Source organism: Poecilia reticulata, chromosome 10 (assembly GCF_904066995.2).
Source record: "Poecilia reticulata chromosome 10, P_reticulata-male-v2, whole genome shotgun sequence".
NCBI classification, from domain to species: Eukaryota; Metazoa; Chordata; class Actinopteri; order Cyprinodontiformes; family Poeciliidae; genus Poecilia; species Poecilia reticulata.
Genome location: NC_088839.1, coordinates 13,459,820 through 13,483,532, shown reverse-complemented (window position 1 = coordinate 13,483,532; position 23,713 = coordinate 13,459,820). Strand labels below are relative to the sequence as shown.

At 39.6% G+C, this 23,713-nt stretch overlaps 1 protein-coding gene across 5 annotated transcripts in view; it reads right to left on the bottom strand.

The window, feature by feature from the left end:
• nlgn3a (neuroligin 3a) overlaps nt 1-23,713 on the bottom strand; it is a 173,390-nt gene that overhangs the window by 39,328 nt on the left and 110,349 nt on the right. For all 5 annotated transcript variants that reach the window (XM_081612000.1, XM_081612001.1, XM_081612002.1 and 2 more), the window contains one exon: nt 17,810-17,995. In XM_081612000.1, coding sequence (XP_081468126.1) covers nt 17,810-17,995 — 186 coding nt within the window. The remainder of the gene's footprint in view (nt 1-17,809; nt 17,996-23,713) is intronic.

Sequence of the window (23,713 nt, the reverse complement as noted above, 5' to 3'; positions counted from 1 at the left end):
TACAGGGAAGTACGTTGGTGTCGACTGCTATTGTTGCCGAGTTGGAACCAAAAAGAGATGGGAGGCAAGAGAGATGATCTCAAAGAGGAAATTATTGAACTATAAATACGGAGGAAACGTGGACAAAGAACAGCAAGAGGAGGACTGGCACAAAACACCATTACAATTAACATGAACAGAGCAAGCAAATCTGAAAAGAAACCTGACTGAGAATAAATCTCAGAGAGGGCAAATGTGACAAGTTTGTGCAAAATGCAAAAGAAGAACCAGATACCAAAACAAAACAGGAACTATAACTCAAAACAAAACCCCAACCAACACAGGAAAAACAAACAAGTGCAGAAAAGGAGACATAATGAACTTAAAGATTTTCAGCTGTGTGGTTGTGTACATGTATGGCTGTCTGCCTTGAGTGTCTTGCGGTGGACTGGCGACTTGTCCAGGGTGTATTTGCCTCCTGTTCATTGATCAAGAAAAGCACCAGCCTCTCTGTGACCTTGCAAGGATTAAGTGCGTACAGAAAACGGGTAGATGGATGGCGATTCTGAAGGTTTATGTGCTCATATTTCTGGTACTTCCTACCCATATCACTAATTCTTCCTCCTTTAGTTTTATTTATTTATTTTTTACTCGATGCAGACCTGGCTGGAGACTGCAGTACCAAAGAGGTCCAGTCTGGAAAAGGCGGCGCTTTATGAGAGCAGGTGTTCAGGCACCCCGGAATGGTCGCCAGGGGAGATTCAAGGATTTCTCAAACATGCATGAAATAATCAAAAACAACACTCCTGGTATGTTTTTGATGATGGAATAACATTATAAGATGATATAAACCTAAAAGAAAAAGTAGATTTAACACAACATCTCCCATTTAAAGTAGCTTTCCACACTTGTATGTTCCTACTTTAGACTCCTACAGGGATCTCTTTGTGCAGCCCTTACTTTGGGCCCTTTTCCTTGTGGTAGCTCTCTCTCTCTGGGTCCTATGACTATTGCCCCCATTCTGACATTTAGACAAAACATTTGTAGCTACTGGGCTTTTGAAGTAGGCAGATAAATGGAAAAATGTGATCATAATATGATCAGTTTCTGGACATAAGAGATCATATCTGGCAACTGTTTTAAAAAAAAGAGGAAAAATAAAACTAGCAATTAGTAAATTCCTGATTTCATATAAAAGTTTATGACATGTGCAAATACTAAAGGACTGAACAAACAGGGTAACCAGGTGAGGACATTTCTTGTGTGAAGAAATGCATTAGGCTTACAAAAAAGTGCTTGAGAAAAACAAAAAAAGTCCTTTAAACACATGAGTTTATACTTGACATCCTTGTCCAAAATGTGGTTGAATTGATCCCAAGTGTTACAGTGGCTCAGAAAAAGTCCAGACCAGTCTTATGGAAACACAGTAGCAGTAACTAAATGGAGGTGTCTGTGAAATGCATTGATAATGCACCTTTAAAAAAATGCCTACGTTTTTCTAAAATTGTAGTGCACGTGGTGATGGTTCCAAATTTTTCACATCATTTGCACCATTTCTCTGCTCGTTCTTATTTTGTTGTTCAAAAAGCAAGTGGAGCCTAATTATTGCCGGTGCAAACACTGCCATTAAAAGCAGCAGTGTGAGCTCTTTCCAATTTGCTCTTTTCACATCAGGTTGCTGTTATCTTCACTTCACAGCTTAAAAGTGACTGTGACTTTTTGCCATAAATCCAACTGGAACAAAAATGTCAGAGAGAAATTGCAAAAATGCTTTATCACAGCACACTTTAGGTCTTAACAAAAAAAAAAAAAAAAAAAAAGAGGCAGGAAGGAGGAAAAAAAGGTCACAGTTTCATTTGTAAACCAATAAGTGATGCAGATATTTTAATCCAAAGGTAGAATTAGGAATTAATATTTTCACATTAAGTATAGTCTAAAAACAAATAGGTGATGCAATTATCCTTGGGTGTATGCGTTTTATTTGTGTTGGTGTTTTGATTCTTCCCTTTGGTTTTTTTTATGTTCTGTAGGTTGTGCCAAATTCTATTAATTTCTCTACATTTATTATTGTTGCTTAGGTATGTTGCTCTTTTTATTAATTCCCTTGGGCTAAGTGTCTTAGATTATTCTTGTGTTCTTAGATTATTGCAAGGCTTCTTCTCTTTACTGTGTTAATTTGTCTTCCCATTCAGTTTTCTTGCACTGTACTAAATTTTCCCTGATTAGTTTATCTGGTTATAACCTTATAACCTTGGCCAAGTATTTCAGATGGTATTTTCCCTTTTCAGTGCTGGATCATTCCGTTTCTATGCCTGGTTTCCATGTTGTTCCTCTGTCCACGCTCCTTGTCCTTTTTTCCATGCAAGACCTGCAAGTCGTTGTGTTACATTTATCTTAAAGGAATCTCTATTCAAACGTGAAAATATTCCTGCGTATATGTGAGTGTGCAACTCTGTGCGATGGGATTCCTTTTACTTGACAAACATTTTGAGGAATTTCACTTCCACTGCTCACAGATTTATGTCCGACTTCCACCATGAAGCTATGCAGATTGTTTATCAGCATTTCTGCATGGACAGTGCTCGCGCCTGTGTCTCATCTGTGTTAATTCAGTGAAGTACTTCCATGGTAACACGTTCTCCTGTTTGAATTTTAATCAAACACGGGCCATCCTTTCACCGCCGGGGATGTGTTGGCTGTGACGGGTGTGCAGAGTTTTTGGCTCTGATCTGTGGCTGTTTCAGTGAATGGCGTCAGATATTCACAGCACCACCTCTGATGTCCCAGCTTTCAGTCCTCCCTGCCAGCTTCATCAGTTTTTACATCGAGAAGTAGACTTATTCTTTTGGGTTGCTGACAAATTACAACACCATATTTTGCGCCGTTTGAATATTTTAGCTTCATTACACTTTTGGGTGGAATGCAGGGAGAAAAAAAAATGGAATACCTGCCTGTCCTGTGGGATTTTTTTAGTCACATCTCTTTCTTGCTCTGAGGAAGATGTTTTGATACAATGAGGGTGAGTGTCTCTAGAGGGTTAGGCGTACAAGTCTCGTCTTTTCCTCTGGGTTGGGGTCATGGGGTGAAAAGGGCTGGACAAATTGCTGAACTAGGAGGAAAGCTTATTCTGTACAGCTCTTTAATGGAGACCAGAGGGAGAGGAGGAGTCGGAGAAGCTCGGGCTGTGGCACAGTGGCGCTGTTTCACAGTCTCCCTCTTCTCTTCTAATGAGCATTCTATTAGCAGCAAGGGGACAGATTTAGGCAGTTAAGCATACGGAGAAGGCTGGCTAACAAAGCAAGTGGTTAGCTAAGCAGCTGTTCTGTCTCTGAAGCTACCTCCCATCCTCGGCTAATGAAGCCCTCACTGATGAGCAGGAGTCCCGGGACATGCTGGAGAACAGGCACAGACACCCACACAGCAAATCTCAGTTACTCACATCCCGCATTGAATGTCTATGCAGAGGGTAGCTCCACCGACAGGACAACCGAGGCTCCAATTAGATAGTGGCTCCGAGGGGAACCCTAAGAATAGCTCACTGGGTGAGCACAGACAATTTTATATGCGTTGCGTGCTGCTCTGTGTTTGGAAGGTAAATACTCTTTTGTTACGCTTTCTTCACTGGAAGATGGCAGAAGCAATAATGTGTTTTTTTTATAATGGACAATAAACAGATCACCGTGATGGTATTTTGTGAAATGTGGCGCTCTTACGTTTCACCATTCTCTGCAGTGCAAGTGCAGAGGATGGTGATGCGGATTGATCGCAGTGGTGCGGATTAATCAGAATTAGTAATGTGCCATATGGGTTTGTCAGCACCCATGGAGCTGCAGAAGATGCATGCACTCCCAGCAGCCTTCACTTAAACAACAGACAATGCTTAAAGGGCGATGTCTGTTTTTAAAGTAAGCAGAATGTAACTGAAAGAGTTTCTCTTAGCGAGTCTGTCAAAAACATGCTTTTTTTTTTAGCAAACAACCTGCGTTACCTTCAGGAACAACAGCAACCAAGTAGAAGCCTGCTGCTTTACGTTAAACATCGTCCAGGATGTGGGTGGGACTGCTTCGAAACTAATGTGGAGAATGTCAAGCTCTCTACTGTGACATTTTCACCAAATTTCACCTGCAGTTTGTTTCACCTAGTCTGTAGGTGAATCATTGTAGGTGAAAATAAGACCTCGCCTGTTGTGGTTCCTTTCACACGTTTCAAATTGGTTTTGGATGCTTTCATCGGACAATACGATACTCGCTGATATTTTGGAGGTTTTGGTGATGCAATTCTGACACACCAACTTGTGACAATATAGGAGCGATCAATAGTCTGTAAAAGCAATGAACTATCAAGTGGACCATATTTTAACCAAAGCATAGTTATATGGAGGGATATTGTGTGCTTGGTAAATACTTGTCCAGATCCACATGAACGTTTACATATTCTTATGTTACAACACTGAACTTCAGTGTCTTTTATCAGGATTTTAATGAGTTGGAATAGGACAAAGCAGTGCACAGTTTTAGAGTAGTAGGAAATAGACACATAGTTTTCGATGTTTATTGCAAATAGAGTCTGTAATAAGTGTTACATTCATTTTCAGTCAGTACTTTGTAGAATCAGCCTTTGCTGCAGCTACCAGCCTTTTTTGCTATGTCTCTACTGTGTTTTCACAACCAGAGTCTGAAATTTGTGCAAATGCTTTGGTGTGTCATAGCTCAAGCTCAGCCAGATTGGATGAGGAGCATCTGTGAATATTAACCATCAGCTACAAATTCTCTATTCGATCTGGGTCTTTGCTTTGAATGGATCATTCTAACACATGAACATGCTTTCATCTAAATCATCCCAGGGCGGCCAACTCAAGTCTTTTGCAGACTCTAAGAGGTTTTCTCTCAGGATTATCATGTATTGACTTCTATCCATCTACCATTCGATTATGATGTTGCTATTTTTCACTCAAGGGATGATAACCTTCTAACTCACAGCAACGAAGTACTAAATTAAAAGCACATGCCATATAGGAATTATGGCTGTTTGTTAAGTTGAATGTGAAAAAAACAAACACAGCTTAACACAGTTTAGGGTAAATCTATGTAGCCGTTTGGTGCAAAGTGTTATTTTTTTTATTTAGAAAGAAATTACAATTTTAGTAAATTTGTTCAAATTAACTCTGTTAGAATCTCATTGAGTTTTATTTTTCTTCCTTTTGTTTGAATTGTTTTACTTTTCACACAACAATCTTATTAGCCTCAATGACTAATTTACTGCTAATATATTATTCTTCTCTTTTAAAACAGAGAAAGTAAGCCAGTTGCTTGCCTCTAGAAATCAATAGTTGTCTAAAGTCGACTGAAATAATGTAGACTAAAACAACTCATTATTGGTATTCTCTTTTTTTTCACTTTAATTAGCAAGTAGAAACAAAGTCAAAGTTTAAAGCAAATATTTAATATGTCATCTACATATATGTATATGTATATAATTGGGAACAACTTAACATTTCCAGCATGAAAAGTGATCTTTTTTAAAGGTGCTTGAACCCACTTTTACGCATGACCATCTGTGAAGTTCAGAGGAGTGCACAGCATGTACTACTTGGTGTATTGTTTGAAACATTTCCCTGCAATGGACTGGTGATTAGCTCAGGGTGTACCTTGCCTCTTGCCCAATAAACACTGGAGATAGGAACCAACCCCACATGACCCTGCAAGGACAAGCAGGTATGGATGGAGGCATGGAAGGGACATGTCCAAGATTAGATATGGTGATGTTACATAAAGCTTGTCTCAAAAATGTTATGTAAATACTTCTGAATAAAGGATGATGCAGCAACATATTTTGATAAGGCTTCTTGTCAGCTTTGTACACCTGACATCATACAGACAGTTAATAAGTTGTGTTGATGGAAATATGCCTTAAGCCAGTCCAGACTTAATGCTGCAATCATTTGAATGCTAATATAGCACCTCTCCTAGAAATTTGGGAACATCTAAGGACAGCAATATGTGTGCAAAACTATTAATATTCAGCTGAAAATAAAAGACACTTGCCTATTGTAGTCATTGTCGACACCGTTGGCAAATTTTATTACGGCCAAGGTCAGAAAAGTTCAAATTCTTCACACAAGGGCTTTAAGGAAAGCCTTTGGAGTCGTTTATTTTCTTTCTGGGCAAGAAATTGCATCTTTTGAGTTCAGCCTCTAAATTGTTGGCTCTGACTCTGTACCTGTTGGCTGTTTTTGTGGGCATTTGCTTGTGGGCAGAGATGCAGACATACACAGATATCACACTGTACACGCAAAGCTGCAAAAATGCATTATTTATCTTTCTCACCCTGCTGGAGATTTAACTAAAAAGCTGTGAATGGCTTCCCTAAAAGACCTGTTGTTTTAGGATGTGAAAGTTGGTTTCACAGGAAGAAAAATAACATACACTAGCCAACAGCGTGTCTTAAGAGAAATACACGGCTCTGGGAAAGACTGAACTCTCCAACAGTGCAAGGAAGTCCTTGGTTTTCCAGTCCAGATCATTTGTTTTAGGTGTTACCGTCTTTAGCACTTATTTATAGGACTAATGCGCTAGGTGGGATTTATTTTACGTGTCACAAAAACATACACAAGGAAAAATGTATAAAATGATCAGTTTGATGTGTTCAAGTCATGTTACAAATTGGAGTCAAAGAACTTCTTAACATTTCTTTGGAACATTGTGAACATTTTAAAATTCATGTTGGGTTAAAACTTAGGAATCACTGTTTCTGCTGTCTACTGTTGTTTTCTTAGATCCAATTTTAATGACTAAAGAATGTAGCACATCACCGAAAACTTTACACTTAAAAAAAACCAAACATGTTGCTTTGTCGGTGCAGGTGAGAACAAATTACTGACAAAAATACTTATTTTAAAAATCTTCAGCTTTTTAAGTCTACACTTTGCACACAAAGCCACTCTTATGATGACAGACAACCAAGCAATAGTGAAGAAGAGCAGACATTCCTCAGTAGTGATCCTACAAAATAATGTTAGCTTTGGTGTCTCTACAGAGAAGGATCAAACATTGGCACTGCTACACAACTCAATGCAACAGAAACCTAAATGCTATCACACAATTGCTATGTACCTCAGTACCTCTGCCACACTACTGTGTGCATGCCTTCAATTCCTGGAAGCAGTGTGACAGCAATTTTAAAAGTTAGTAGTTAAAAACTCCTTTAAGTAATTGTTTTATGAATATATGCATATTTAGAAGATTGTTTATGATACTTTTATTTTTTTTACCTTGTGCTAAAGTATTTGGTAGATTATTGCTTTGACACTTTGCAGTCTTCATAATACAGTTTTCTCCTGCAGTTAACAGTTTAAAGAACCAACTCATTTTCGGTCGGTTTCTAATTTTGTCCTTAATGAAAATACTTTTATTTTTTTTTAACTAAACTAAGTCAGAATATTTGATCAGAAGTAATATTGTCATCCGATGTATTGCAAGCTAGCTTTCTGTACAAGTAAACCATAATTGCAGTTCAGATGACCTTTAAAATGCAACAAGCGAAGGTTTATTTCCCTTTAGCTGTGGTTTGTTTGCACTGTTAAGTCAGCAGTCGGCCAGTTCTCAGTTTGAACCTGAGCAAAACTGAAGTACTATAGCTTCAAAAGGAAGAGTTTGTCTCTATCTTTAAGTTGAAAGAGAAAAAAAAACACATTGGCTGTTTCAGTCCCTAACAGTTTCATTCGATTCAGTGAGTTACCTTCTTTTAACTCTGAAAAGGATCTATGGCTCATGTTACCTCTCTAAGCTAAAAATCTATTCGAGCCTTGTGGGCTTGAGATCTAAAGATTTAGTGTTGCATTCAGGTTGCACAGTTCTGGCACATACACTTGAGGTTTTTGTTTTCCAGCATGTTTAACAGAAGGTCCTCTCAATAGGCACTTTTTTTGCAGCCAGATTATGCAAATTTTACAGTTAATGCATTTGCTTCCACCAGAAATGAACACATTGCTTAGCAGACTGTGTATTGTGACAGCACATAACAGGTGATATTAGCATGTGCAAACATGGCGGAAAGTTATAAGTATCCAGATGGGGTACATGAATACCAGTATCTGTGTTGCACTGTGATAGGTTCTCTGTGAGGAAAACACTTGAGTTCTGCCTCTAAGCAAAATAATCAGACTGTTTTCTTTTTCAATATGACACAGGGAAAATAAAGAGTTTTCCTTGTAAACCATCCTTCCTATTGTCAAAACAATATTGATCTTCATAGTGTTGTTGTCAATATATACTATTTTGCATGAAATGTGCGTCAGACATTTCCTGTTCTACAGGGTTAAACATATCAATGTCATGTTATGTTCTACTTCGTTGTTACTGAAGAAACTATCCTAACAAACAGAGAGAAGGTGAAACACTAGTGATTAAAATTTATGATACAATCCAGAAGCGCAAATTTGTTTCCGTTTAAGCTAACCTGAGCTTAAATGGAAAATATAATAGCCAAAAGTTTAGTTACTCATAAAACCAGTGAGGACATATTCCAGTGTTAGCCGAGCAGCACAACACACTGATTGGCACAAATACTTCATTGGCAAACGCAAGATGTGGGTTTATTGAAAAAATGCATATCAAGACAGGTATATATACATTGTTGCAGCAATTTCCACATCAAATTAACCCAGAGTTGAACATGCATAATGAAGCTGTCCTGCAGAACCTGCAGACAAGACATCTGTTGCTGTCGCGAAAATCATTAATTCGGACGTCCAGAGCATTAATAGGGTGCAAGATAATGCCACACATCAAAATACTAATGCAAATCGTGTAATACTGGAACGCACTGTGCTGTTTCACAGCTTTGCTTGCAAAACTGGACAGTGGACACACGTGGTATTGACAAATGCCTATTCTTAAATAATTTGGATCAGTATAGATGGCCAGAAAAATGCTGATCAAGACACTCCTACTTATGAATTACCTGTGATTCTTTCTGTCTTGGAAGATCCTTCAAATGTGGCAAGAAGTGTTATAGTGCTCCCATCCATGGCGTGGCATCAGAGCGGTTCCACACAATCCATCTGTTATTCATGCAGAGACACTGAATGCTTTTTACTGGGCCCAGATAAACAGATGTATGGGCACCGGAGGACTGACCTAACTAACTGCAGGGGTGAGTTGTCAGCAACAACAAGCAAACAGAGTATTCATGGTCAACACTAAAGGAGAAAGTTCAGCTAATTACACCATAGTTCATTGGGCAGACAAACACGGAAACAACAGACTATCTAATGACACATCTAGTCACCCTTGTTGTCTGGTGTGGAATCCCTAATGGGGAAAGGCAGATAATTGTGGGTGCAAGGAAGAGAAGTGCATCTACAAAAGCATTGATGATGGAAAAAGAACCTGGAAAAGACAGTACGAAATAAAAAATGAACATGGCGACATTTGATGATGTGAGAATAGTGTTAGGGAACACAACATGTTGGCGGAAATTGGGTCAATGTGTACACAACAATAGGGAATAAGGGGAGGTTTGGAGAGAAGGCGAGAGATGGAAAAAGGTGTGAGAGGAGGAGGGAGGTCAGGGAGAAGTGGAGATGGGCGGAGGAGGAGGAGGAGGAGGTGGTGGTGTTGGGGATGAGCCCCCAGTGCTCAGCTGTCAGTGCTTCCTCTGCAGGTGGGGCAGGAGGAGTGCCAAGTCCCTCTCTCCCACTCACACAGACACCCATGCATCGCTTTATAATGGATGCTTTACACTGGTGCCAGAGAAAGACTAAGGCTGAGATAGGGAGACATGGTGAGAAGACGAAGGAGCGACGTGGGGGAGGGCTGGGTACTGGAAAAAGAAAGAAACTGCTATGAGAATCGGGGAAGAGAGGAGCTCAAGAAAATGCTTCAGAGATCACTCAATATAGGTGAGACAGGGAAGGTGATAGACAACCAGACAGGAACTTCCATCTAGTCATTAACCAATCAAGACAGGAAACAGACAAGACGGTCTGAGTACAATGTGACGCTGCTATCGGTTTAATTGATCTAAAGTCTAACAGGATCATAGGGCATCGAGGCACAGCCGCCAGCTGCAGCTACTGCCACTCACAACTGCCTCTGTCTGCCAGGAGTGCTATCAATGTGGTCTGGACAACGATTTATCAAGAATCACGGATGGCATCTACCTGAACTAATGATTTGTCAAAATCTTCTCGCGGGGATTGCAGGTCTTCAACAGACGACATTTTCTGTAGTCACCTCGTTCATCAGCAGTGATTAGATTTCAAAAGCAATCTCAGCAGTGCATCACCAGATGGTCCTCATTCTATTGTCTTGGAGGATATTGCTTAGACAGTGTGCCACATGGCGGTCAAGCTACTGGAGCTGGGAAGTCTAGCTGTATGCCGTTGCCTTGGTTGATGGAAGCGTGGATTTACTAAAGTACTCAATTATCCTGTGCCTCTTTCTGTGACCCACTGCTTGTCTCTTTAACGCCTATAACTTCATGCTTTATTGGCTCAGCTACCTGCTGCAAGCTGAGACAGACTGATGCCTGGAGTACCTGAATAAACTGCCTTTACTCTTTTTGGACCATTCATCAATTCTTCATTCCTCTGCTCTCTTCTGCCAGGGGACAGGTAAAGCTGTCTCCATCTGATGGACAATCCAATTGGGTATTACTTAGTGTTAACCCCAAACTGACAACAGGGCCTGGAAAAATATTTCTCTTTAATATAACAAGATCCGCTCCACCTTGGATGGATTTCCTTGTTCAGTAAACCTTTAGATTCACTTTATTTAATTCCAACGATGCAAATAACATTTCTTCATGAATTAGGGCATTTGCAACGTATTTTAAGTTCAATCTGCCGTCTTTGTAAGCCAAATTTGCGTTGCTACAATTGTCAAATTCACTGTTGTTCAAAGAGAAACTGGATAACACAGCATAGGCCACTTGTTAAAAACAGCATGCTTTTCCACACAATGAATTGCCATCGTATATAGCGGACAACAGAGTAGTCGGCGCAAAGAAATACAAGCATTCTTGCTTCGCAGAGATGGCATCCCAGTGGTTTAATTATCGCTCTTGTCAATCGCCGTGGAAGAATACGGCACCTGACAAGGCGTGCCCCCATTCTCTCATTTCATATAGACCCTTTTCACACCCTGAGATGCACAGACACCCTTCAGCAAACAGCCAAATCAGGCCTAGAGATAGAGGCTTTCTATTGGGCCAAACATGCAGGTAACTTTACAGTGTCGAGGCACTGAATGCCACTGACATCTGAGAAATGGAGGTCTATTCAACTTTGACAATTGTCCCTGGTTTCTCTCAAGCAGGGGGAATTTGCACAACAATGACAGCTGCATTGGCTATGAATAACATCCAAAGGATGAGGTTATGCAGCTATCTTTCTTGCTGATTCAAATTCATTTCCCAACTCAGCCAATGTCGTTTTATTTGTTACCTAAGCCCGATAAGAAGTGGACGCCTGAGCTTGCAGAAACAATCAGGACACCTACTATAGATGACATTGATAGCACCTATCCATGATGAGCAATGGCAAGAGGGACGTTAGGGAGGGTATGCTTTTAGACTTTTCCATAGAGAAATTAACCATTGAAACTGATTCCAGAGAGGAAACCACAGATAATATTTTCAAAAGTTCAAAGGTCACAGATGTAACATGTCAGTAATATTACGGCATATCAATGCAGTAATTCATACAAGAGAAGGCCCAACCATGAGTGCATAGAAATGTGCATACTTTTACAGACTGCTAAAACAAGAGTAAGGGTAGTCTATAACAATTTTTTAAATATTTGCTCATCCGTACTTATGTTTAACATACTCACTTTGCTACACTAGACTGCCCCACTGACAGAGGGGCTTTTTGCTTTACCTTTAAACATTATGACAAATCTAGAAAATAACATTTACTGGTGAATTAGAAATATCTGTGCAACAAATGTAAAAGATTTGTCTTCAAACTAAAAGGTTACAGATTTACATTGAATATGATCTTGTTCTTTGATATTTGAGCCATAACAAACATTGTCATTGGGTTCAATACCTGTAATGGATCAGGTCCTCCATAGTTCCACATGTACTTTAAAAGTGTACATACTGTACATGAAAAAAACTGTAGAGGTCTATGCTCATGGCTATGGAAGGGTTAAATCCCCCAGCAGCTGCAGCCACAACAGATTGACAGGGGCAGATTAAATAGGGGTCTCAGAAATGTTGCTGACAGACTTTTGAATTGAATACCTGCCTGAAAAAGCACATTTCCACTGATAAGTGCACTAAAATCACCAATGCTTGACATGACTTCACACAGAAATTTGTTCCTTAAACACTTCCCTTAGATTAAAACAATAAATATTTAAAATACTGCACACATTTGAGTTAGATTAACGGTGGTTTGATTTAAATACACATAATTTCAACAAATATAAAAAATGAATACTCATTCTGTTGGGGAAATGCACAGTGTGGGGTTCAGGGGTATTTTCTGTTCTGGCCATTTTGAATTGCGATGACTCACCAGCCTACATACTTCAAAATACTTTCTCTTAAAGGTCATGGGAGCCTGTCTCTCTTTTCCATTATTACATCAGAGTAACATCACTCTAACAGAAGCCACAGTATCTCGCTCAATCAGGAACAAGGGAGTAAAACATTAATTACAAGGACTTTCCAATCCCATCCTCTATGAAACTGCATGATTCACAAATCCTTGTCAGAAAATCAACTGAAAATGAGCAGCAGCCATGAATGAAGTTCATAATGAAGATTTAAGTGGAAGCTCTCTCTGAACATCAACTTCTGGATGTCATAAAAGATTGTATCACCTAATCATCTTATGTGCAATTCTTTTTCTTAATTAGATTCAAAAACGGGTCTTAATTAGATTCAAAAACTGAAAAAAGAGCACCCATGCAACGCTCCTGGATCAAGGTGGCTTGCATGTTGCAAGAGGGATTTCCCGCATTATCAAAAGTCTCTGCACCTCTTGCAGTTCTGCAATAAAACCAAAGCATTTAACATCTGTATTTATGGTCCTCAATAACCCAGAAGTCTTAATAAAAATGAAAGCTGACATTGGCATGAAGGATCCTCCACACTAGCTGTCTTTAATGTCCAAGACATTCCATTAAAAGGAGAGCACTTCCTTAGAAGCAGAGCTTTTATCCTGATTGCTTACAGGAAGAGAGAGGGAGGAAAAAAAAAAAAGAAACCAAACGACCTTCAGCGCCTTTGCAACTAGCCCCTCACATGTGATCTGTGAACAGAGCCATTTCCACCCAGACATGCAAAGACTGAATGCATATGCTGGTAAAAACATGCAAGGATGTGATGCATGTTTGCTTTTTAATCCAAATCAGCAAAAACAAAAAAAAAGACAATGTGGACTTTAATATGTACCTAAAGACATGTATGCAAATACACCACTGGCTATTTGGTATTCCTGTCATGTACGGAGATGTCATCTCCCTGTTTAAATCATAATGATTATTACGAGATAGGGGGAAAGAGAAGTCTGCATGTTCAATTAGTGCCTTTACGATGCCAGATAGATAATATGTAGGACTGACTAATGTCCTTGCTTCCAAAATTCCTTTGCTGTTTTTCTTTTTGAAGCCGAGGGAAGAGAAGATTTAGATGGAGATTCCTCCCTCCCTGGGAACACAATTGTTGAGCTACATTTAATAAGCTGGTCAGAAACACTCTACTGCCAAGAGAGACTGTGCCTTTAATGACCATTTCGCTTCTTCAGTCACAGATGTGCAGCTAGATGGGCACATAGCGGACCAGGAAGCCATCTTATTAATAGCAACACACCACACATGCAGCGGACTGGGGAGCAGGAGCCTGCAGCGGGAGAAATGGAGAGAGACCGCTGGAGACGTCGCATGGTTTTACTGTTTTGCGGAGGCAGGGGAGACAGATGGGTCCAGTAAAGGGAAGATTAGATGTTGGGCTCAATCTGGACTATAGTCTGAGATAAAAAAATAAAATGAAATAAATGTAAAAAAAAATAAAAAATCAAGTCCACATGAGAGGTGATCCAGGTCCCTCAAACAAGCCAGAGGGGAGAGGGCTATGTGATGGATGCCTCTTGTGACTGGAACTCTCGGCACGCCCACGTTAGGGTGGGCACCCAGGCCATGCCGGAGGAGCAGGTAATCAAAGAAAGAAGCCGCAGGGCCGGGATGATATAAGAAGATTCAGCTTATTAAATAACCTTCAGGAGGAGTACAGAGGATCTAAGCCACCGATAGGCATAAAGAAGTGTCTGTTGTATTGAAAGTCTAAGCAGAATGTTCACAGGGAGTGCACAGTATGAGTAGAGCCGCCGTCATTAAAGACACCAACACACCAGGGGGAACTTGGGAACAGTGCAGCATCGCCGTTGGTTTGCTTTTTCTGTTTTCTTTTTATTTGGATTTCAATTTCCTGGATCTGAGAAGAAGCTAAGAAAGAAAAAAAAAACGAGCTTGTGTGAGTGCTGTGTATTTCCTCAAGTTAATCTTATCCAATGTTACCTTATTTCTCACAGGAGTCCAAATACAACACATTCAATATAAAATCACACCTATGATTTCAAGGGACACAAGATAAGATTATGTTTTTTGGGCAAATGGGAATAAGGAATCATCAAGAGATATAATAATCCGCTTACAGTCATATTTACAGAATTTTTATTTAACTGTCTAAAAAAAAAAAGCTTAATAGATTGGTTCATATTTCAGAAATTTAATAAACTGTGCCTTGCTAAAGTATTTAGTCTATGGAGTCTTTTAGTAATTCATCACATTACAAAAACCTTCATAAAACTTAAGGATCTAAGACAAAAACAACTAATGCTCCATTTTGAAGTGGAAGAAAAACAATTAATGGCTTTCAAATGATTTTACTAACACAAATCAGAAAAGTGGGTCAAGAATTTACATAATCTATTAGAATAGTTTAAGTGAAATGAAGCTGTCTAGAGATCTTAGCCTTGATTGGATTTGTCTAGATCAGCAATTGAGAAAATGTTGCAAAATCTAAAGATCGATGTTCACAGATGTTTTCCATTGACAAAGAGTGACCTTTAGCAATTTCTTCAAGGAATAATTGGCAAAATTTCAGTTTCTAGATGTGTACAGCTGGAAACATTACAAAACAACTTGTAGTCTTAATTCTGCAAATTTACTTTTCATATTTTTACTTGTAGAAAAACTTTAAAACCCGGTGTATTTTTTAGTTTCGCTAGATAATTATACACTACTCTGTGAGAATGTTGACATTCATGGACTTCTGTGGTTGTATGACAAAAAATGAAAAAAAAAAAGGAGTTAACGTTATGTTGCAGTTTATGAACACTTTTACAATGCACATTAACAAGTTTTACATCAATTTTCACAGCTATGGAGATAACTTTTTTTTTTGTTTCCTCTCTGTTTATTGCGTTGACTTGGCAACAAGAGCATCCCACCAGCTTTCGCTACACTGACTGCTTTGAAAGCAGGTGCAAAAAGACACTTCTCCACTCGGATTTCCTGTCACATCCTGCAGCCCACTCCAGTCCTAAACTTTCTATAATTACAACAATCTGTGCTCCTAGAGAGTCTGTGTGAAATCTGATTGCCATTGGTAACATTCGCAGCAAGAGTCCTGCTGTGATAGAAGGCTTCCTGTTTCAATTTCCCAGGATCCCTTCAAGTTTTTTGCTTGCTCCTTTCTTTTTCACCCCATCAGTGGGGCATACATTTCCATTCAGGGGGAAAAAACAGACCCGGTAATATCCAATTTACTGGAAGGCAGAAGAGATGGTTTCACTAGCAGTATAATAACATGCTACGTGAAGCGTGGCATTATAGAGTGCATATAAAAAAAAAAAAGGCATCTATGATAAAAATTCAATCCAAAAGCAGTCATCATTCATTGGAGGAAATCAAGGCAATTAGTAACACTTTACTGCAAATTGGGGAACACATAAACAGATTGCAAACATTGGCATTGTAACGGATCCAGAAGAGGTTCAGCTCACACGACCTCCTTCAAATGCACAATGGTCAACTAATCAAACATGTAGAATTTACTGGAGTGACAAGAAAATGAAAATGACATGCATTAGTGTATGTTGGCATGTGCTGTCATTGTTTCTGCGTAACTCAAACACTCATTTGCAGCACAGCAGTCCCTGCCTACAGTAAGTTTGATGACCTGAAGAATGTACTCTACCTAAAAACAACACCCTCCACAGTAACGGTACTCCTGATAAAGATGTGCAAAAAGCTTTTAAAATAATCTCACCGTTTAGTGCAGCTACTTACTGCTCGCAGTAAGTAGCAAATGGCTTCTTGTTATCGTTTTCGCAAATGTTACCAAATTAGTTTCAGAATAATACTAAAAAATATTTTCAGTCAAATATGTAACCACTAGGAGTGTATACAGCCTCTGCTGGGACTTGACCTGGATTTGTTTACTTTGATCAAATGAAACTAAATCTGAGATGGGTCATAAAAAAGGCAGTCCATATGGGTCTGGTGTGCCTCACAAGGTGAAATTATGGGAAAGCATTTAATGCGAGTAACTACGGTGGAGGTTCTGTGATGCTGTGGGCTGATTTGTTCTACAAAGGAACCTTGTAAGGCTCTTTGATATATCAAAGGATTTCAAACAAAAATCTAATAACTGAAACTGAAAGAGAGCCATGTCTTTTTTTAATTCATGAGGACAAAACAAATGACCGTGGATTGATGGATAGAACTTTAGATAATAGGACAGGGAATACAGTGGAAATGCAAATATTTTTCCCCAACTCTGATTTTCTTCTGTAAGTACTGGGAAGACTAAATGACATAATTTCTACTCATATAAAAATTCACTCAATTTAAAGGTCAGATTGTTGAAAAGTTTGCAATCTGAGTTCATGCTACTGCAGTAAAAAAATGTTTCATTTTAAGGCTTCTATTACATCTTTGCCAAAAACGGCAATATGCGTGTAGGGCGCAGCTGCATATACATACCGGTAATAAAAAAAAAAAAGAAAAAAATCTATTTAATGTTTTCAATCATATTTTCCAAAAGCAGAATGTTTCCCTCATGTCAACATGTTTGCTACGCAGGAAGGACTAAATGGAAAGCTCTCTTGTTTGAAACATTTCCACTACATGCTTCAATCTACATGTTGCACACACAACCAGAGCTATTAATTAAATCCATGACAACACGCGGCTCTTAGGTCTGATGCATGAATAACAGTTTTCAGGTTAAGGACGATAAAGTTGACTCTGCAGGAACACAGCTGGAGCTCGAAATCCACAGATGGAGCTCAGCGCCAACACACGGGTCTTATTTGTACAAGCCAAAGTGCTTCTTTCAGAACCTTACTTATGTATTAGCGGTAAAGCTCTATCTTAATTCAGCGATGCATTAGGACAGCATGAGCTTGAGAGATGTTTATTGGATGTCCACGTCAAGCACGAAAGCTGCATAAAGTATTAAATAAAGTCATGGCCAACATGAGCAGTAAATCATCATGAGGTAATATGAAGGTAGCCAAGAGATAAACAATGCTCTTTAGAAAGAGGACAGTGAGAGACTGTGTGCGTCATTTAGCCTTAATATAGCTACCTCCTCCTTATAAAGCCATGTTCTTTTTTACCCTGTCCTGGAAAATACATAAAGCCAACATGCTTGTGTCTAGCATGAAGACCTAGATTAAAAAAAACTCAGCAGAGATTGCTCAAATTTACATGTGGGATTAAATAAGGGGTTATTTTGGAGTTGCACTAATACACACGCATGCTTCTTCTTCCAAATAGCTACTAGAGCAGCTTTTTTAACGATGCCCTACCTTCAGAGTGATGGGAGAGGGTGAGCAGGCTGACGCAGGAAGCTCCGATCCCAGATCCAAATACGGTAATGCGGTTGGAATCTCCTCCGAAGAAGCCGATGTTCTCGCTGATCCACCTCAAAGCCTGAATCTGGTCCAGCAGCCCGTAGTTCCCTTTAGCAGCCTGGTCGCCCGTGCTGAGGAAGCCTGAAACACGCGAAGACGAAAAACCATAAATAGCAGAGAAAATAACTGGCTTAGAAGAGAAGGAAAAGAAAATTCTGGGTTATCCGCAATACCTAACCCCATAGCCACATTGTCACAGGAAGCATCACGATGAGTGACAGCTGCAGTGAAATCATGACTTATTACATGATATGGCTGTTGGTAAAATAGGAGTGCATGTGCCCACATTTCATCTGCACCTTATGGAAAATCAATGGCACGTCTTCCCAGGTGAACATCAATCATAGATTACTGTGCACTCGGCAATATTGACCAATTCAAACAAAACCATGAGCATCTATGGAAAACCTATCGACTTTGTGTGAAAACGACGTGACTTTTACATTTCTAATAATTTTCCCCATTTTCCTCCGACACATTTCAAACCCCATCTAACACTCGTCATGTTTTCAGTGACAACACACAAGATTCGTGCGCATTTTCCCGGCATGTCAGAGTAATCGGCCATGTGAGGTCTGAGTTGGAAAAGTGTGCGTCTCCTGGGCACATCAGAGCTCGTGTTAACACGTACCACTCTCTCTCTCTCCAGGGCGTAAGCCCTGCTGAACGATGGGGTAATCGAGAGTCGTGGGAGAAGATCAAAGGCAGGCAATCCCTAAACTCCCAATGGTGGATTCAGTGTCCGTCAAATCCCCGGGCCTGCATGTGAGGTGACAGCTCGGAGACGTGAGGAAACCAACACCCAATTCTCTTTCACAAGCAATAAATGTTCTGATGGAGGATGTTTAAAGGCCTCCAGTGATGGTTCCTCAGCATTGTGGCGTTGCTTCCAACATCTATTTCATGGTCTGTGCCTTCATCTTATAATGAAGTCTGTTTTGAAGTCCACTGGGGGAGGCAGACAGTTAACAGCAATGCAAAACTGATTAAAAAAAAAAAATTAAAAAAGTTTTAATCTGTGTGATTTCACTGATGTCACTGCTCACTTAAGATAAACAAAGATTAGAGTAGCCCTCCTCAGGGCCATTAGTTGGTTTGGGGATGTACTTAATCTGCTAAAAGCATTCATGTCTATCAGCTCTCAGTTGTCAATGTTTCTACTTTTGAGGATGTGATGAACAAAAAGTGTGCGACGTGAAGCAAAATATTTTTGTTTAGGGCACAGCAGTGACAGATTTTTCTACCAGCGTTACCCTTGTTGATTACATTTGAGTGAGTTTGTAACATCCAAAAATGGATAAAAGCTGAATGCACAGAAGCAGGAAACGGCACAGAGAAACCCATGACGGGGTTAATTCTTTAGACAAAAACGTGGTTCAATTAACTGTGTTCTTACACATTTTGAAGTCATAATAATGCACTTTTCCTGGTCTCATATTTACATAGTTTGACTTTAAAAACAGAATCTACCAAACACAGAGACATAAGAACATAGAAACTCTGTCCTAAGGAACATGGCCAAATTTGAAGGATCAATTAAATGATACATCAGTCAATGAAAAGTGAACGAAGGGATGAATGGATAAAACTTTTGTCAGCAAGTCAGCATAGTCCCTATGATATTATTCTTTTCCACACTCAGACATTCAGACCTGAGACATCCAGAGTCCGCATCACTGCAGACGCAGCACCAATCCGCCTATCAATCTCCCCCTCCTCTTCTTCCTCATTCGTGAACAAGACCTAAGGATATTTAAACTTCTCCACTTTTTTTTTTCTGTAGTGTAGCATGCAAATAAATAAGCAAAGTTATTATTGGACCATTACTGGAACATCTGATTTGTGGCAGTGTGAGTTATAAAGCAGTGGAGGTTATGTGTAGAGGCGGGTGGTGCGGGATTCATGACATTTGAAAATATCCCCCCAAGCTGCCCAATCCATGGATGACTGGAGTATGTAATGTCACTGGTTCTTTATTTACCCATGACATGATGTCTTTCTTCACAACCCTAATCACCAAGGGGTGATCTTTGGTATAACAAATATTGATTTCTGAACTCTTCCTGAGTTAAAACATTAGTATTGTCGTTTCTAAATGAATCTCAATTTGTTTTCTTTGCATTATTTGTTGTCTAAAAGCACTGCATATTTTTCCTTATTCTCATTTTCTGCAAATTAATACTACTTTTTCTTGGAATTTCAGAGACATGCTGTCAGTAGTTCATAGAATAAAAGAACATTAATTTTTCACAAACATATACATATAAAGAGTAAAATCAGACAAACTGAACATTTTAATTAGTTGCCCAATTGGAGTATCAGCACTGAAGCGAACGATCACCTTTTGATCAGTAGGGCAGCAAAACTGTATTACACCTTCTGATGCTGTTACACAAGTGTCTATTTTATAGCATCAAGACTAGAGATGTGCCGATCAGGTTTTTTCCTGCCGATTCCGATTCCGATCACCCATCGGAATAATCGGTGATTATGTGATCACCGATACCAATCACATAATTAAAAAAAAATTTTTTTTATCATAAGCACTACCTTATGTGGAAAAAGGAACCACAAACTCACCTTAATTTAGACAAAAACTTGTTTTTAATAACTTTTTCCAAGAAAAAAAACAAAACAGGCATTGTGCAAATTGTACTGCTATCTGTAATACTATCTTTAATAGACTGATAACATATGAAGGCTCTGAAGAGGCTAAATAATGCAAAGAGCCAAAATAAAACTTCTCAACATTAAAAAAAAAATTCAAGTATAAAACTTAACATTCAAAGGCAAAAACAGGATCCATTAAACAATCCTGAGTTACTGAATAAAAACTTCCTGATAGCATGGCGGCTAGCTGATTACTGCTAGTTCTGACTGGCTGTTTCTGACTGAGCGGAGTAATAATGTAGAACAGGGAGGAGATTGATTATTTTTTCAGAGATTATCCGTCTCATGTTAGGACAGCTAAAGTTTTAATACGTATGTAAAATAATTTTTTTTAGGTTAGATGCTGCAGCTTTAAGCAGAGGTTCGGTGTGAGAGTCACTACCAGGTGGAGCAGAAGCGGCGCTCCGTCTGTGAAATATTACTACCTGTAGCGCGGAGCAGCGGTTCAACAGCGAGAACAGAACTCCCAATTTTAATTATGATGATTTAAGTAATTTTGCGGGTTATTTGTTTAGCTTTCTGACCGTCATGCTAACCCGGGTGAGTGTTTGTAGCTGTGCGCTGCTTTACCTGCTATCTGATCCTCCATATGTCTTTTTTACTGCAGTGAGCCTCGATGTAGCCAAACTCCGTCAAGTATGGCATTGTTTTTATGTCGTATTAGATTCGCCGTGTTGATGCATTTTGACTTGCTTCAATTTTCCGCCGCAACACGCAAACTTCCCCATTCACTCAGTGCGTTTGCGCAGTGTGAAGGAAAGAGGAGACCAGCTGCACAGGCAGGCTGCGAAATGAGATGCAGGTGATCGGTTTGTGTGATCGGCAACAAAAGACCGTGATCGGCGATCGGCGATCACCGATCACGGAATCAGCCGATTATGATCGGTGGCCGATCGATCGGCACACCTCTAATCAAGACAGCAAGTAAACTCAAAGAACTTCCTTCTAACCTTCGTAGTAAGAGGCATATGCATTCATAGGATTCTGAAAACTGAGTTTATATTTTCTAAAGCTAATTAAAAGAACTCACAGAGTCATTGCTGCAAATAAAAGGTCGTGTGTTGACTGCATTACGTGTGTGGGCTGCAGATATATTGTGTCCTTGACAGAAATAATGTGATAAAGTGACTATTGCATGCCTTGTAAAGAGTGTGATGAAATTATAAAAGAAGAATTAAAAGGAATACTATTACTACTACTCTTGCTAGTAATACGAGTTTGTAAGCTGTACTATGAATTTGCACAATCTGACAGGAAATTTCATGGTATTGCATTCTTACTTGAGAACCGTTGAAGTTGTTTATCTTTTAAACTGGAATAATTCTTTTGAGTTGGGCACAACAGTTTTTCATAAAGTGCACTTCAAGTCCTGAGTATGTACTTATCATTAATTGCACTTGAGTCAACTTGGCAACATTGAGAATACTGATTAAAATCTGTTCTTTGGCCTAAATGCTCCAAGTTTGTCTTTAAGAGCTGTGGGTTCACATTTGAAAATTGTGGTAAAATTGTTAATTCACTTTTTTAGTGGAGATGATTTGGAGTAGTCTTCTTTGTCATATTATTGTAGCTACTTCTATCCTTCCACACAACTCAAATCGTTGCTGTGCATACACAACAATGGTCTGGAAGCCATCCGAGGCACGCTTCTAGTCTTTGAGAGAATCTGAGCACAACCTTCTACCACACCCCGACATTAGAGCACCCTTATCCCGAGGGTTTGTTGGTATTAACAAAAAAGGGTGGGCAGTGGAAAGGCCAGGGCCAATTGTCGATAGTAGAGAGGCTGTGGCACAGGAAATGAAGCAGTAGACAAATGGATCAACAGATGGTCTCCTTCAGATGCATCCCTGAGGATGACAGAGCAGCAGGCACATGCAGAGAGGGAAGGAGAGGGAGACAGACAGACAGAGAGAGAGAGAGAGCGGGAGAAAAATAGAGAGAGTAAATAAAAGAGATAGGCAATGGGATTGGAGACAGATGCAGACAGAAAGAGGAGAAAGGAGGGCTCAAGCTGAAGAGCTTTTTCCTTTTGCTTTTTATCTCCGACTCCTCCTCGCTCTCCGTCATAACTAAAGGACAACAGCTTTTACAACCTTCTCCAGGGTACACAGGGGGGAGGCAGAGGAGACGTGACTCTCCAAGAATAACCCTCATTTGCAAAGCAGTTCACACTTCACCAAGTATATGTCAGATGGGTTGAGAAATGTCATGAGACAAGGCATGGAAGAGGAATTTTGTACAAGTGTTAGCCTAATTGAAAAGATACTATAAACATTATCCATTTGGCTTTGTATTATTTAGGATTACTAGATGACAAAATGTAAATTATTACAGTTGGATCCTCGTCTGTGCTACCGAACACTCGGTTCTGGTGTCCTGTGTGAGGCATGTTTTTCCTAAGCCACTCTGACTGCTCTGCATGTTTAAAAGAAACGGGTTATTAACATGTAGAGTGATAATCTTAAACAAGACATGCTGCAGGCACCATTTAAAAATACATCCACCGTAGCTCCTGGGTGCGTTTTAATTGGAAAGGTGACAGAAAGTATTTACTTCGGGAAGCAATTAAGATAGGAAAATAATTGTTTTCATGCATGACTATTTCTGTTTTTGTACTTACTGCAGCTATTTGACGCATAAGCTCCGGTGCTCCCGTTTTGCACATAAATCTATAGGCATATGAAAATAATCACCTATTCGTCACCTCTGGGCATTCTTACTGAAACGCAGACTCACTCCGGTTACTTTAATATATGTAATTAACTGTACAGGCTCACTTTGCTCTCGTTCTGAGTTATGTAAATCTTTTCCTCACCCATAAGGGACCGGGTTATAGATTTCGAGACTTAGCAGATGATCTCTGTCTGATCAGCACAGCGTGGGCTTTGGCTTCACATGAGCCGTGGCAGTGCCGTCCAACTCTCGTTCTGTTAGCTGCTCACACCTACACATGACCCTGCGGATTCTGAGCCGAGGCTCAGCGCTTGTGAACTGTTTTGTTAGGCTAGTGATGTGCTTGACTGCACTACTCAACCCCAGGCAGTTTAAATCGCTAATGAACACAAGCTACTTCACAATAAGCTTTTAATTACTGATGAAAGCTGTCCCTTTTTAGTTCTTGCATTA